General features: G+C 45.1%; 1 protein-coding gene across 1 annotated transcript in view; it reads left to right on the forward strand.

Moving 5' to 3' along the window:
• Positions 1 to 12,268, forward strand: part of FAM171A1 (family with sequence similarity 171 member A1) — a 127,346-nt gene that overhangs the window by 71,638 nt on the left and 43,440 nt on the right. Inside the window, exon 3 of the mRNA XM_059910145.1 lies at positions 5,534 to 5,626. Within this exon, the coding sequence (XP_059766128.1) occupies positions 5,534 to 5,626 (93 nt within the window). The remainder of the gene's footprint in view (positions 1 to 5,533; positions 5,627 to 12,268) is intronic.

Consider the following 12,268-nt stretch of genomic DNA (forward strand, 5'->3'; position numbering starts at 1 on the left):
GATACCTGACTCAATATATATTGTTGGTTCATTAACCTTGAACTCATGGCCGACAGCACCGTAACTCATGGCTAAGGGAAGCTTGTCTAACATGTAATAAGGCACATCCCAGCCTCCTGCAGGTAGAAACACTGGACAGCACTTTGGGCCAGCATTCAGGGGCTGTTTGAAGCAGGGAAATCACCAACAAAAAGCACAGGAATGCAAAAACGTGGCACTAAATTGATTGCAGAAAGGATGCTTATGGTGTGAGAGCTGAAACGAGAAGGCAGAGCGTCCGTCGCCTTGGTCGACCTCAGCTGGGAGGAGACTCAGACTTTTGGCCCCTCTGTACGTGCACGTAGAAAGCATCACAAGTATTGACTTGGGGTTACAAATAACCTTTAGCAAGTAGGCACATTTGCAAATACTGAACCCACAAATAAGGACGGACTGTACCTTAATTAAATTTGTTTTGACTTTGTTAACAAGATCATTTGAGAAAAAGGCAACCATTTTCATAATATCCATTCTTCTTAAATGAGTAAATAATGGTAAAAAAATGTAGTTTAATTCAAAGAGTTTTGGACTAGGCTTGAAGATGCCTGGGTTCTAGGCCTGCCCGCCCCCAGCTCTGCCCACACATGGGGGCCCATCACAGCTTTCTGAGCCCAAATCTCTAGTTTCTAAAACTAAATCAATTAGACCGAATAATTTTCAAGGACCCTCCCATGTCCTTCTTTTTCTCTGCTTGCCCTGTCAACATAACAAGATCCTCTTAACTAGAATCTAACAGAAAACGTGAGCAAAATTTAGACTGGTCTGCTGTGAAAAACAGAGTATACTATTGTTTTCATGCATATTTCTGAAGGTGCACTTTTGGTAGCCCAGGTAATTGAGTGAGGAGGAGAGAAGAATTGGGAGCCTCTTCTAAAATATTTTTAAAATTTGAAACTAAAAAATAATTTCTTTACTACATGTCCACACGTGGTTTTGTTTGCATACGCGTTCTTATGAGATTCGGGAATAGATTTCTTTTCTCATCCTTGACAGTAGTTCCTGGAGGGTGTGGGTTTTTTTTTCCCTTGCATGGAAGGGGGTACGTATTGGGCAACAGGGAACCACAGCAAAAGGAGAGTACCTTTACCTTTGGCAGCAGGTAGGAACAGATTCAGCTATATGAAGTGCCATCCATCCTCTAAAGACTGTGATTCCACATCTTAATTATTTCCACCTCTATAGCTCAGGCCTTTTGCAACAGTTCAGGGCTACTGCAGTGGCCTCTGGCCAGCTCAGTCTGACCCCTTCAAAACGCCCTTTACATTACCGACCGTTAGTGTCTTAAAATGTATTTTAAATATATATTTATATTAGTTTTATAATATAATAATTTTACATATTTATATATTAGATATATGTATTTATATATGGATGTATATTTATACATCTATATATATATGCAGGCAGACCTCATCTTATTGCACTTCACTTTATTGCACTTTGCAGATATTGCATTTCTTGCAAATTGGAGGTTTGTGGCAACTCTACATTGAGCAAGTCCATTGGCCCCATTTTCCCAAGAGCTCGTTTAGTGTTTGTGTCACATGTTGGTAATTCTCCCAGTATTTCAAGCTTTTTCATTATTATTATATTTGTTATGGTGATCTGTGATTTTCGTGTTGCTATTGCAAAAAGATTACAACTCACTGAAGGCTCAGATGATGGTTAGCACTTTTTAGCAATAACGTACTTTTAAATTAAGGTATATATGTTGTTTTTTAGACATGATGCTATTGCACACTTAATAGACTACAGTATAATATAAACACGACGTCTGTATGCGTTGGGAAACCAGAACACTGACGTGCCTTCCTTTATTGCGATATTCGCTTTATTGGGGTGGTCTGGACCTGAACCCGCAGCATCTCCGAGGTGTGCCTGCATATATATCTGTCTAATTACATTATACGTCTGCCTAAAGGCATTTGATGTCCTCAGGATCAAGTTTAGACTAGACAGAACACAGGGACTTCCTCCCCAGCCGCTTCTCCCTACGTTTCTCACGGTCTGGTCACCCTGGGCAGTTTGTTGTTCTCTGAAGGAATCTGGCGTTTTACCCGCTCTGTGCTTGTCTGCACTGTTGTTCCTTTACTGTTCTCTCCGCAAGCTTGTCTTCTGTCCGTGCATGCCCAGTGTGGTTGTTCTCTGCGCTCAGAAGTGTTGCAGCCTCTCCCAGGTGGAGTTCGATGTTCCTTTCTCTCTACTTCTCAGAAAACAAGACAGCAGCCAGCATCTCCTCTCTGATGGGTAATATACCGCCTGCCTGCGGGTCTGAGGCGTCTCTGCCGCCTCCCGCCCAGGAAGCCCTTGCAGGTGTCTCTACCACCCACGTCTCATCATTAGTCATTACAAGAAATCATCTTTTCTCGTATATGAAATAGGGTTTGCGGAAGAGTTTGCTAGAGCAGATGTCTGATGTTTGGAAGCACCAAATGCTACAGGCAAGAAACGTTTCAAAACATCCTGTAATGGTCACACGCATCTCGAGAGACCAATCACAGGTGATTCCAGCTCAAAGTCCCCCAAGCCAGACAGCACAGAGGTTTTCAGGGCCAAGGAAACGCCTTCAGGTTCTGTGTGAGCTCTTGAAGGGAGCAGTGTGGTCCAGGTCTGTACTACCTAGAGAGGCGGGGAGGGCAAAGCCAAAGTCTGGAGGTGAGCTGTTCCCTACAGGCACCAGCAATCTGGTTCTTCTTTCCTGGCCATTAGGTGCCCTGTGCCCTTGGGTGAAGGGATCTCTGTGAAAGAAGGTTAAGTTTCCCTGGGATGTGGTTTTGCAGGATTTACCCAAGTCAGGCTTCCTCCTTTCAGTCCTGGCTCACACACAGGACCTAATCCTTCCTCCCCCAACTTGGTATAGATTTTTCTTCCAACTTTAAACCCCCAAGGTGAATTCTTTTTTTTTCTTGCTTTAGTTATTTATTTATTTTTGAGATATAATGCATATCACCATACGATTCACCATTTTAAAGTGTATAATTCACAAGGTTGTGCAACCATCACCACTGTCTACTTCCAGAATATTTTCTTCACCTCCAAAAAAACCCTCGTGCCCGTTAGGATTGACTCGCTGTTTCCCATTCCCCCAGCACCCAGCAACAACTAATCCCTCTGTTGCTATGGATTTGCCTGTTCCACGTATTGCAGATGAATGGAATCCTACAGTGTGTTGGCCTTTTGCGCCTGGCGTCTTTCACTTAGCATGGTGTTTTCCGGGTCTGTCCATGTTGTAGCATGAATCGGTACTTTATTCCTTTCTATGGGTGAACAATATTCCGTTGTATGGATAGACCACGTTTTGTTTATCTGCCCATCAGATGATGGCTTATTGGGTTGTTTCCACTTTCTGGCTAGTATGACTGATGCTGCTCTGAACATTCGTGTACAGGTTTTTGCATGAACATATACTCTCAGTTCTCCTGGGTATATACCTGGGAGTGGAATTGCCGGGTCACATGGTGACTCTATGTTTACTATTTGGAGGAACTGCTGGACTGTTTTCACAGCACCGAGGTACATCCTTATCTCTGTCATGGCACTTGCCACGTTCCGCTTGTCCTACAGCTATTGGTTGTGCGTCCAAATCTCCTTCTAACGTAGAACCCTTGAGGACACAGACTGCCCCCAACATTGATCTGTTCCGCACGTCTAGCCCTGGGCCTTGTACATATTGGCAGCTAAATAAATGGAATAAATGTGTAGGGAGAAGTGTCATGTCCAAGGCCAGCCGCTCACTGGTCGCCTCTAGCATTATCCAGAGCCAGTTGTGCTAAGTAATTGATATTCTTAGCACTTGATATTTCTGGTCCCTAATATTATCCTTGAAAGTTACTTTACCTCTCTAGGCCTCAATTTCCTCCTCTTTAAACTTAGAGACTTAGGCTGGATGGCGTCCAAGAAGCCTTTCAATTTGAGTCCGTGAAGCATAGCAGTCGAGGTCAGACTCCAGAGTTCAAATCCTGGCTCCGGTATTTACCAGCTGCGGGGTCTTGGACAAGTTAATTCTTATCTATAAATCTGTTTCCTTACCTGTCAAATGGGCATGTTAATAATACCTATTTCATAAAGCTGTTTTGAGAGTTAAATAAATTACCAAAATTAAAGCACCTAGAATAATGTCTGACATGTTAGTGAGGGTTCAGTAATGTTAGTGATTATTGTTGTTCCATAATATGTTGATTTGTTTTTTTCTTAAAATTCATGATCTCCCCAGAAACATGTAGGCTTTGTGAATTTTTTAGTTGGAAGTCCAGGTACTTCAACAAGAATTTTTAAAAATAGCACAAGTTCTGTCATCTTATTAGTTCCCAGAATAGGGAAGAAAGGCTTTTTTTTTATCATGAGGCACACAGTAATTAAGCACATATTTTTAAAGTCTTTCTTAATGTTAATACCCAATGTTTTACATCCGTGTAGTGTGTACATTGTAACTTTTAATAGATTCCTAATGTGAGGAAGTTCAGATACTTTACTAACAGCTTCTAACGAATAAAAAATACATAGTTGACTATTGTAGGGCAAGCAGTTGTTCTACGAGAGATTGCAGGACTCTTGGCGTTTTGAAAGCCTTTTGCTAATAATACTTAAAGGAAAAACTGTTTCTTTTCTCTCTGTTTACAGTACTTCTGACACCCGATGGGTGGGGTTTTTCTCAAACCAACCAGTTCTCCAACCCTCTGGACACCAACTGGGTGACCTACAATTCAGTTCAGTTCTGACAGTAACTGTCCAGAGTTAGCTCAGATGCCACAGGTTAAGGGTTCAGTCCCACAAGACCAACTGCCACTTCAGACACAAGCCCCAGGTTGTCACCTGTACTTCTGACCAACCGGCTGTAAATCAGAGGTTCTCATGGTCCCCTCCCTGGGTTCATTTACTCTCATGGCTCACAGAACTCAGGAAAACAGTAACATTCACGGGTTTATTACAAAGGATATTATAAAGGATGCAGATACACAGCCACATGAAGAGGTACGATAGGGTGAGATCCAGAAGGGTCCAGAAGGAGCTTCTGTCCCCGTGGAGTTGGGGTGTACCATCCTCCCAGCACATATACTTGTTCACCAGCTTGAAGTTCCCCAAAGCCCGTACCTTTGGGACTTTCATGGTAGCTTCGTCAGTCATGGCAGGCATGATCAGTCATTATCTCTCCACCCCCTCTGTCCTCTCTGGAGGATTGCAGGTGGGACTGAAGATTCCAAGATTCTCATCATGGCTTGATTTTTTTGGTGAGCAGCCCACCTCCAGGAGCCCCCCCGGAGTCTCCTCATCAGAACAAAAGATACTCTGATCACTCAGGAAATTACAAGGGATTTAAGAGCCGGGAACCAGAGGCAGAGACCAAATATGTATTTATTATTATGCCACACTACTAAAAATCAATATTGTTGATTGAGTTGAAATCAGAGAATCCAAGGAATGCAGAGTACTTAAAAAACTGGAGTGGGCATTTTGATTTAAATGAATTCACTCATATCCATCCTTGTTTCTGCAGTGTTTTCTTCACTGAGCCTGGGCCTGCTTCCAGAACGATCTGCTACTCTGATGGTGTATGAAGATGTTGTCCAAATAGTCTCAGGATTCCAAGGTATGTTTGATATTTAAAAAGAGAAGTGAAGGTAACTTTGGGGCCAACTCTGAAAATCTTGTGAGGGATGATTCTTTTGTCGGGTAGTGATGGCCGTGAAATGTGTCCACAGCTGGAAGTAACAATGCCTGTGGTCCCTACGAGTGCACGACACATGGGCATTTTGGTGAAATGTCTCTTGGCTGGGGCCTTTTTTCTTATCGGCCCAGCCTTTAAGTGCATGAGAGGTAAGAAGGGGCTCCACCCTCTGTTCACACCACATCTCTCTCTTCTCCGAAGGCGAGAATATTCATCCTGGGGTCAGAGTCCGGACCCTGCCTGGGCCTCACTGACCATTGGGCGGGGTCTCTCTGAAAAGGTTCATAAGCATTTGAGAGTATAGAGTTTCAGGTTTGTTTATTTTTTTTTTGGCCACGCCGCATGGCTTGTGGGATCTGAGTTCCCCGAACAGGGAATCCCCCTTTGTTGCCCCCTGCAGTGGAAGCACAGAGTCCTAACAACTGGACCCCCAGGGAATTCCCTAGAGTTTCAGTTTTGCAAGACAAAATGGTTCTAGAGATCTGTTGCACAACAATATTCATACACTTCACACTAGTGAACTGTACACTTAAAACTGGTTAAGATGGTAAATTTAATGTTATGTGCCTTTTACAATAAAAAAAAAACTCTTCCCTTACCAAAAACAAAAAACAAAAGGGTCCTAGGTGTTCGAGTGTGGCCTTTTTCTATCCCTTGTCCCCTCATTTTTTTAATGCATCTCACGTGCACTGGTGTAAATGTGGCTTCACCCCTCTAACTTCTCTTTCAGAAAAGCTGGTACAGAAGGTTTGTGGCACGCGCCCTTCGGTTGCGGCTGGGGTTAGAACTGGGAGTAAGGCCTGTGTCAAACCCTTTTTTGTACTGAGATGATGGGTTTCTTCCATCTAAATCATGGCCCTTTTCCTGGCTTTTAAGGTTTCATCAGATTCAGTTTTTGTTTACTGTATTCCTTTCTTTTAATACCATTTTACACCAGTCATTCTCTACCTGACCACATCCAGGTGCCATCTGCAAACGAGGTGACCTGATTTATTCCTTTTTTAATTGAGTAGCTGTGGGAACGTACAAGGAGGTTCACGTGCTGCTCTTAGAAGACGTATGTAAAGAGAAATAAGTAGAAGCGTCTGGGAGCGTATGTGACTGGAGTTTGGAGAGAAAACAGGAACAGAGACACAGATTTTCATGTCATCCGCGTAGTGAAAGCCCTAAGTAAGCATCTTTTTTTTCTCCTCCTAAGAGAGAGCAGAGCTAGGCCCGCGTCCTCAGCATCCTTTCATGTGAGAACCACACTGGGGCCTACTGGCCTTGGTACCTCCAATTTCTCTTTAGTTAGCTTTGCTATTGTCGTTTCACAACTGAAAGACGATGGAAGAAAGTGAAAGATAATTTTTCTCCTCCAGTCTTACTGAGATATAATTGACATATATCTTTAATGACTTGATATGTGTATATATTACATATGCAATGACGTAGTAAGTCATATACATTCCATTGCATATATATACATATACGTGTGTGTGTGTGTGTGTGTGTGTGTGTGTGTGTGTACACACATTTCCTGTATCCATTCATCCATCAATGGACACTTCAGTTGTTTCCATGTCTTGGCTTTTGTGAATAATGCTCCTGTCTTTGCCTGAATAAGTAACTTCTGACCCTGGGTGACCTCAGCCGCTCATGGCCACACTGGAACAAGTGGCTGGAGGAAACCTCACAGCTGCATCCACTGGTTACACAGTCCTCAAAGTGGGCATCGGCCCTGCAGGACCGAGGCCACTTCCTAATTACTTGTTTTCTGACTCTCCGAGATGGCTGTTTCGTGCCCTGTCACTCCCGCACTGCCGTTTTCTCCCACTCTGTATGGGCGAGTGTTCAAGCTCGTGCACCCCCAGACATGCTCCCCTGAGCATCCTGTGCTCCAGCCACTGCCCTGTGTCTCTGCTGTCCTTTGGGAAGGACTTTGCTCCCTCATCTCTGCTTTCTCCCCTCTCCTTGTCTCCAGCACACTCCGGTCTGGGTTCCTCCCTCAGCGCTTCGTCAGAGTGTCTTATGGTCCCGTGCGGCCAGACCCAAGGTCACTTCTCTCTTCCTCTCCCGGGATGTCCGCACAACATTCAACACAGACAGCTGGGCACTCTGTCTTGAGACTTTCTTCCTTTCGCTTCCATATCATGCCTTGCCTTTCTTTCCAGCTCTCGGTTACTTCTTCTCTGGACGCTCCCATGACTGTCCTGGGCCTCTGTTTCTTCTTCCCAGTGCTCTCCCTAGAGGAGCTCATAGACCCATGGCGTTCATGCACCCTGGGCACTGATTACTCCCCATTTCCCCCTAGAGGGAGGCCCTTATTTGACATCTTGACTTGGGCATCTGGTAGGCATCTCAAATTTAGCAGAGACGCACAGAACTCTTGATGTTTTTTACCTTCCATCTCAGTGAATGGTGTAAACACACACCTACGCACCCAGCCAAGACTCTAGGAATCATCCTTGATTCTTCTCCTCACATCTGGTTCTCCTGCAGACCCTCTTCTCTCCATAGGTGTTGCTGCCTCGTGAATCCAAGACACCACCATTTCCCCCAGAGAACTGCAGTGGGTTTTTCACTGGTTGCCCTGTGCCCACTCCTGCCAGCCTGTAATCTAGTCTTCACAAAGTTACAGCGATCAAGTCGCCTTGCTTCCATTCATCAGTGGTCTTCCCATTGTACTTGGAATAAAATCCCAACTCCTTATACTCAGGGCTGGACAGCCCCTGGCCCTGAGCCTCTGGAGGCTGCCCCTGTTACCTGGAAGGTCGCCACTGGTGAGAAGGGGCGGAGGTTGTATCTACATACAGAGTTTCCCACAGAGCAGCTTCCTGCGCCCCTTGCCCCTCCTACTTCCCTTTCAGCCCCGCAATTCCCTTTGTCGAGCTCTTCTCCTTCACGGCCACCTTTGACGTGCACGGCACCCTCGTGGGTCATCCCGTCCCAGTCCCCCTTCCCAGGAGCGGCACTCACCTTAGCAAGGTGTTTGTGACAAGGGCTCAAACTGCAGCCCACAGGGTCCATTGTTACGGCCACGCTTTACCCCGTCGTGGTGCCAGACCTCCTCGTCGCCCCCTGCTCTGCTCCTCCCTGCCATCCGCCAGCCCTGATGCTGCATTGTCCCCTCCAGTGGCTCCGAGGGGGTTCATGAAGGACCTCGGTGCCCGTGTCATTTGCCCTCCGTAAGCAGGCACCTTCTGAACATGCAGCAGTCGTGATGACCTTCATCTCCCATGAGTCACACAGAGTTACAGCCAGCCTGGCCCTTTAACCAGAGTAATCCCACAGTGGTCATCCCTCGGTCTGCCCACACTTGCCTTCTTTTTTTTTTTTTTTAAAGATTTATTGATTGATTGATTTGTTTGGGTGCGCTGGATCTTAGTTGCGGCATGTGGGCTCCTTAGTTGTGGCTTGCCAGCTCCTTAGTTGCAGCATGTGGGCTCAGTTGCGGCAGGCAGGCTCCTTAGTTGCAGCATGCGAACTCCTAGTTGCAGCCTGCATGTGGGATCTAGTTCCCTGACCAGGGATCGAACCCGGGCCCCCTGCGTTGGGAGCGTGGAGTCTTAGCCACTGTGCCACCGGGGAAGTCCCACACTTGCCTTCTTTCTGCTGCCCACATGTTGCACATTTGCACTGCATGGCCCATGCCCTGATTCAGCCCTGGTCTCCGTCTCCACCCGGGCCACTGCAGTGGCCTCCAGCTGGTGTGCTGGTGTCCGCTCGCTGAGCTAGCGTTGGTGCTGGACTTGAGAAGATCAACCAGATGTCCCATCTCTTGTGTCTCCTCCCAACACACCTTGCACTGAGCTGCCCAAGTGATCTTCCTGGAGCAGAACCCTTTGCCCACAGAGTGAAATCCCACCTCCTTACACAGCATGCCCCGGCCTTGTGACCTGGCCTCAACCTCCCTCCTAAGGGCTCTTCTCCTCCATGTCTTGTGTCCTAGCCTAACTGAATTTCTTTTTCTATTTTCCATCTGAGATGTCCCACCCCATCTTCCCAATCTGTCTTCAAATTCTCCTTGGACATCAAGACCCGCTTCAAGGCCACACCCTCCAGGAGGTCTTTTCTGTGTCTTCCCTGGAGACGAGATTCATGCCGGTGTCTTGCCCTTCACCTTCAGCTGCCAAGGGACTTATATCATGGGACCCCCGACTCAGAGGGGTCACCAGTCCATAGTGTGGCCAGGGGCTGGGACCCGGCTGGAGGAGAATAGCTGGAGCCATCAGTTCTTCTCTCTCTTCCTTTTACTGTGGTGGAACTAAGAACCCAGAAGAGGTGAGACTCTCAGCTGACTGTGTGGTCACGAGATGCAGTAGGTCTGTAATCACACCAGGCCATCTGCAAGCCCAGGTTCGAAGGGAACAGAAAGTATGAGTCAGAAAAGGGAGCTAGTTGGTAGCAGGCCAGAGAGAAGCAGACCGGGATTTGTGGAGTCATGTTAATGGCACAGCATTCAGGTGAAATCCACAAACTCCTGCCATGTGGTCCCAGAGCTGCCCTGAGCCCAGATCCAGGCGTTCCCGTGCCTTCCACACCCCCCGGCTCCAGCCTTGGATTCCACACGTCCTGTCTCCCTCATGCCCCGTCCTGTCCTTATCAGTAACCAGGAGGGTGGATTAAAACAGCCCTCCAGCTGGGGGTTCTGTATCTTACCACGATGCCGCCCCTTCTGCCATATTTGGTAGTAATATCTTACCTCCCGGACTAAAACTGAAAAACCTGAAGAACAAGGAGGGGGTCATGTTCACTTAGCATCCCCAGGGCCTGGCCCCATGCCCGCCTTAGGATCCGTACACAATGAGCAATTCACTGAAGGGTTGAGTAAATAAATATTTAAAAACCGTCCAGATCCCACCTTTTTTTGCACTTCCTGTGTAGATCACTCAAGCTTGGGTTAATTATTTTCTTTGTTGTGGCTGCTAAGGGGACAGTTCACATGTACACACACACACACACAAACATACAGAGTATTTGAATAACTCTCTCTCTCTAAGGAGCAGGAAGTATGGTCGTGTTATAAACCCAAGGATGTAAGACATTCATGGCAGTTTTCGTTATGGTAGTTTTTGTTATGGTTAATTTATTCAGTCTAGTGTGTCACTTCCCTCCTGTATGTAACCGGAAACTGAGAACCATTTATTTCTCCCTTGCCAAAAAATCTCATTTATATTCCAGCTTTTTAAAATTGTCTACATTTTGTTAATTTTTTAACTTACCTTACTTCGTGAGTTTAATTATTGCTAGTTGTACTTTTCCTTGTCTCAGTAGAGTTGAGGCACGGCAGGAATAACACTGGGTGAATTTGTTTCACGTTTTCTTACCAGTTGGAAGGAGAGCCACATGTAGATAATTTTTAGTCTTTGCAGTTCTGTTCCGTAAAGCCAATACAGAACTGAATTTCTAAATAATATATCAAATTTTTATTCTCAAACTGGTCATGTGTAGGTGCATTTATTAATTTTTTAATGGAGTCAGAGGAGAAAAAAATAAACTCTTGCCGATAAGAAATGTAAGTACTGTCAGCCGTTTGAGTTTTTGTGTGTTGCTTCGATGTTACTGTGTGTCAGATCCCCCCCAAGGAGGTGGGGAGGTAGTGAGATGACAGTTTGACAAAGCCTCACCCGTGTTATGTGCATAGTTTTGGGTGATGCCCCGTTGTTTGGTTTTACGTGACACTGAAGCAAAAGATTTGAAAGAACGAAGGCCACTGGGTGAGAGAGGTGGAGACAGGAGAGGCGAAGATGTTCTCTATGGGAAGATGTTTAATGCTTCAGGTGAAGTTTTTGTTTTGAAATGTTTGCAACCAAATAAAATAGAATAAACTCATGGTTAATGAGAGTTTTCCTTGAAGAATAAAAAGACTACTCACTTGTTTTCCTCTCTCTAGGTATGGTATCTATTGAAATTCTGACCATACACACCCTAAAACTATTCCCATCAGACGAGGTGGGATTATGTGCAGTGCCTTCACACACACACACACACACACACACACACACACAGAGTAAATGCATGTTTCCAATGGAACTGGCCTTAGCATTCGATTTCATTTGAAAAGTGAGGAAAGTGATTGCATTATCATTGTTGACACTATTTTATACAGAAAGCCTGGAGCAGTCTTATGATAACAGTGTGGTGAAGGGGAAGGACCAACATAGTCATTGATTAACTACGTATAGGGATCTTTCCCAACAGAGGCTGGGTCTAAAAGTATGCTCGTTATCACAGAATGCTTGCAAATTGCTTTTACATTTTTTTTTACCTTTTTTTTTTATTGAAGTATAGTTGATTTACAGTGTTTTATTAGTTTCAGATGTACAACATAGTGATTTGATATTTTTATATATGATACTGCATTTAAAGTTATTATAAAATATTGGTTACATTCTGTATGTGGTATCTTATATCTTGTACCTTATTTATTTTATACCTAGTAGTTTATACCTCCTAATCCCCTACCCCTGTCTTGCCCCTCTCCCCAGTGGAAACCATTAGTTTGTTCTCTGTATCTATGAGTCCGTTTCTGTTTTGTTATAGTCATTCATTTGTTTTATTTTTTAGATTCCACATACAAGT

This window comes from Balaenoptera ricei, chromosome 2 (genome assembly GCF_028023285.1).
Source record: "Balaenoptera ricei isolate mBalRic1 chromosome 2, mBalRic1.hap2, whole genome shotgun sequence".
NCBI lineage: Eukaryota > Metazoa > Chordata > Mammalia > Artiodactyla > Balaenopteridae > Balaenoptera > Balaenoptera ricei.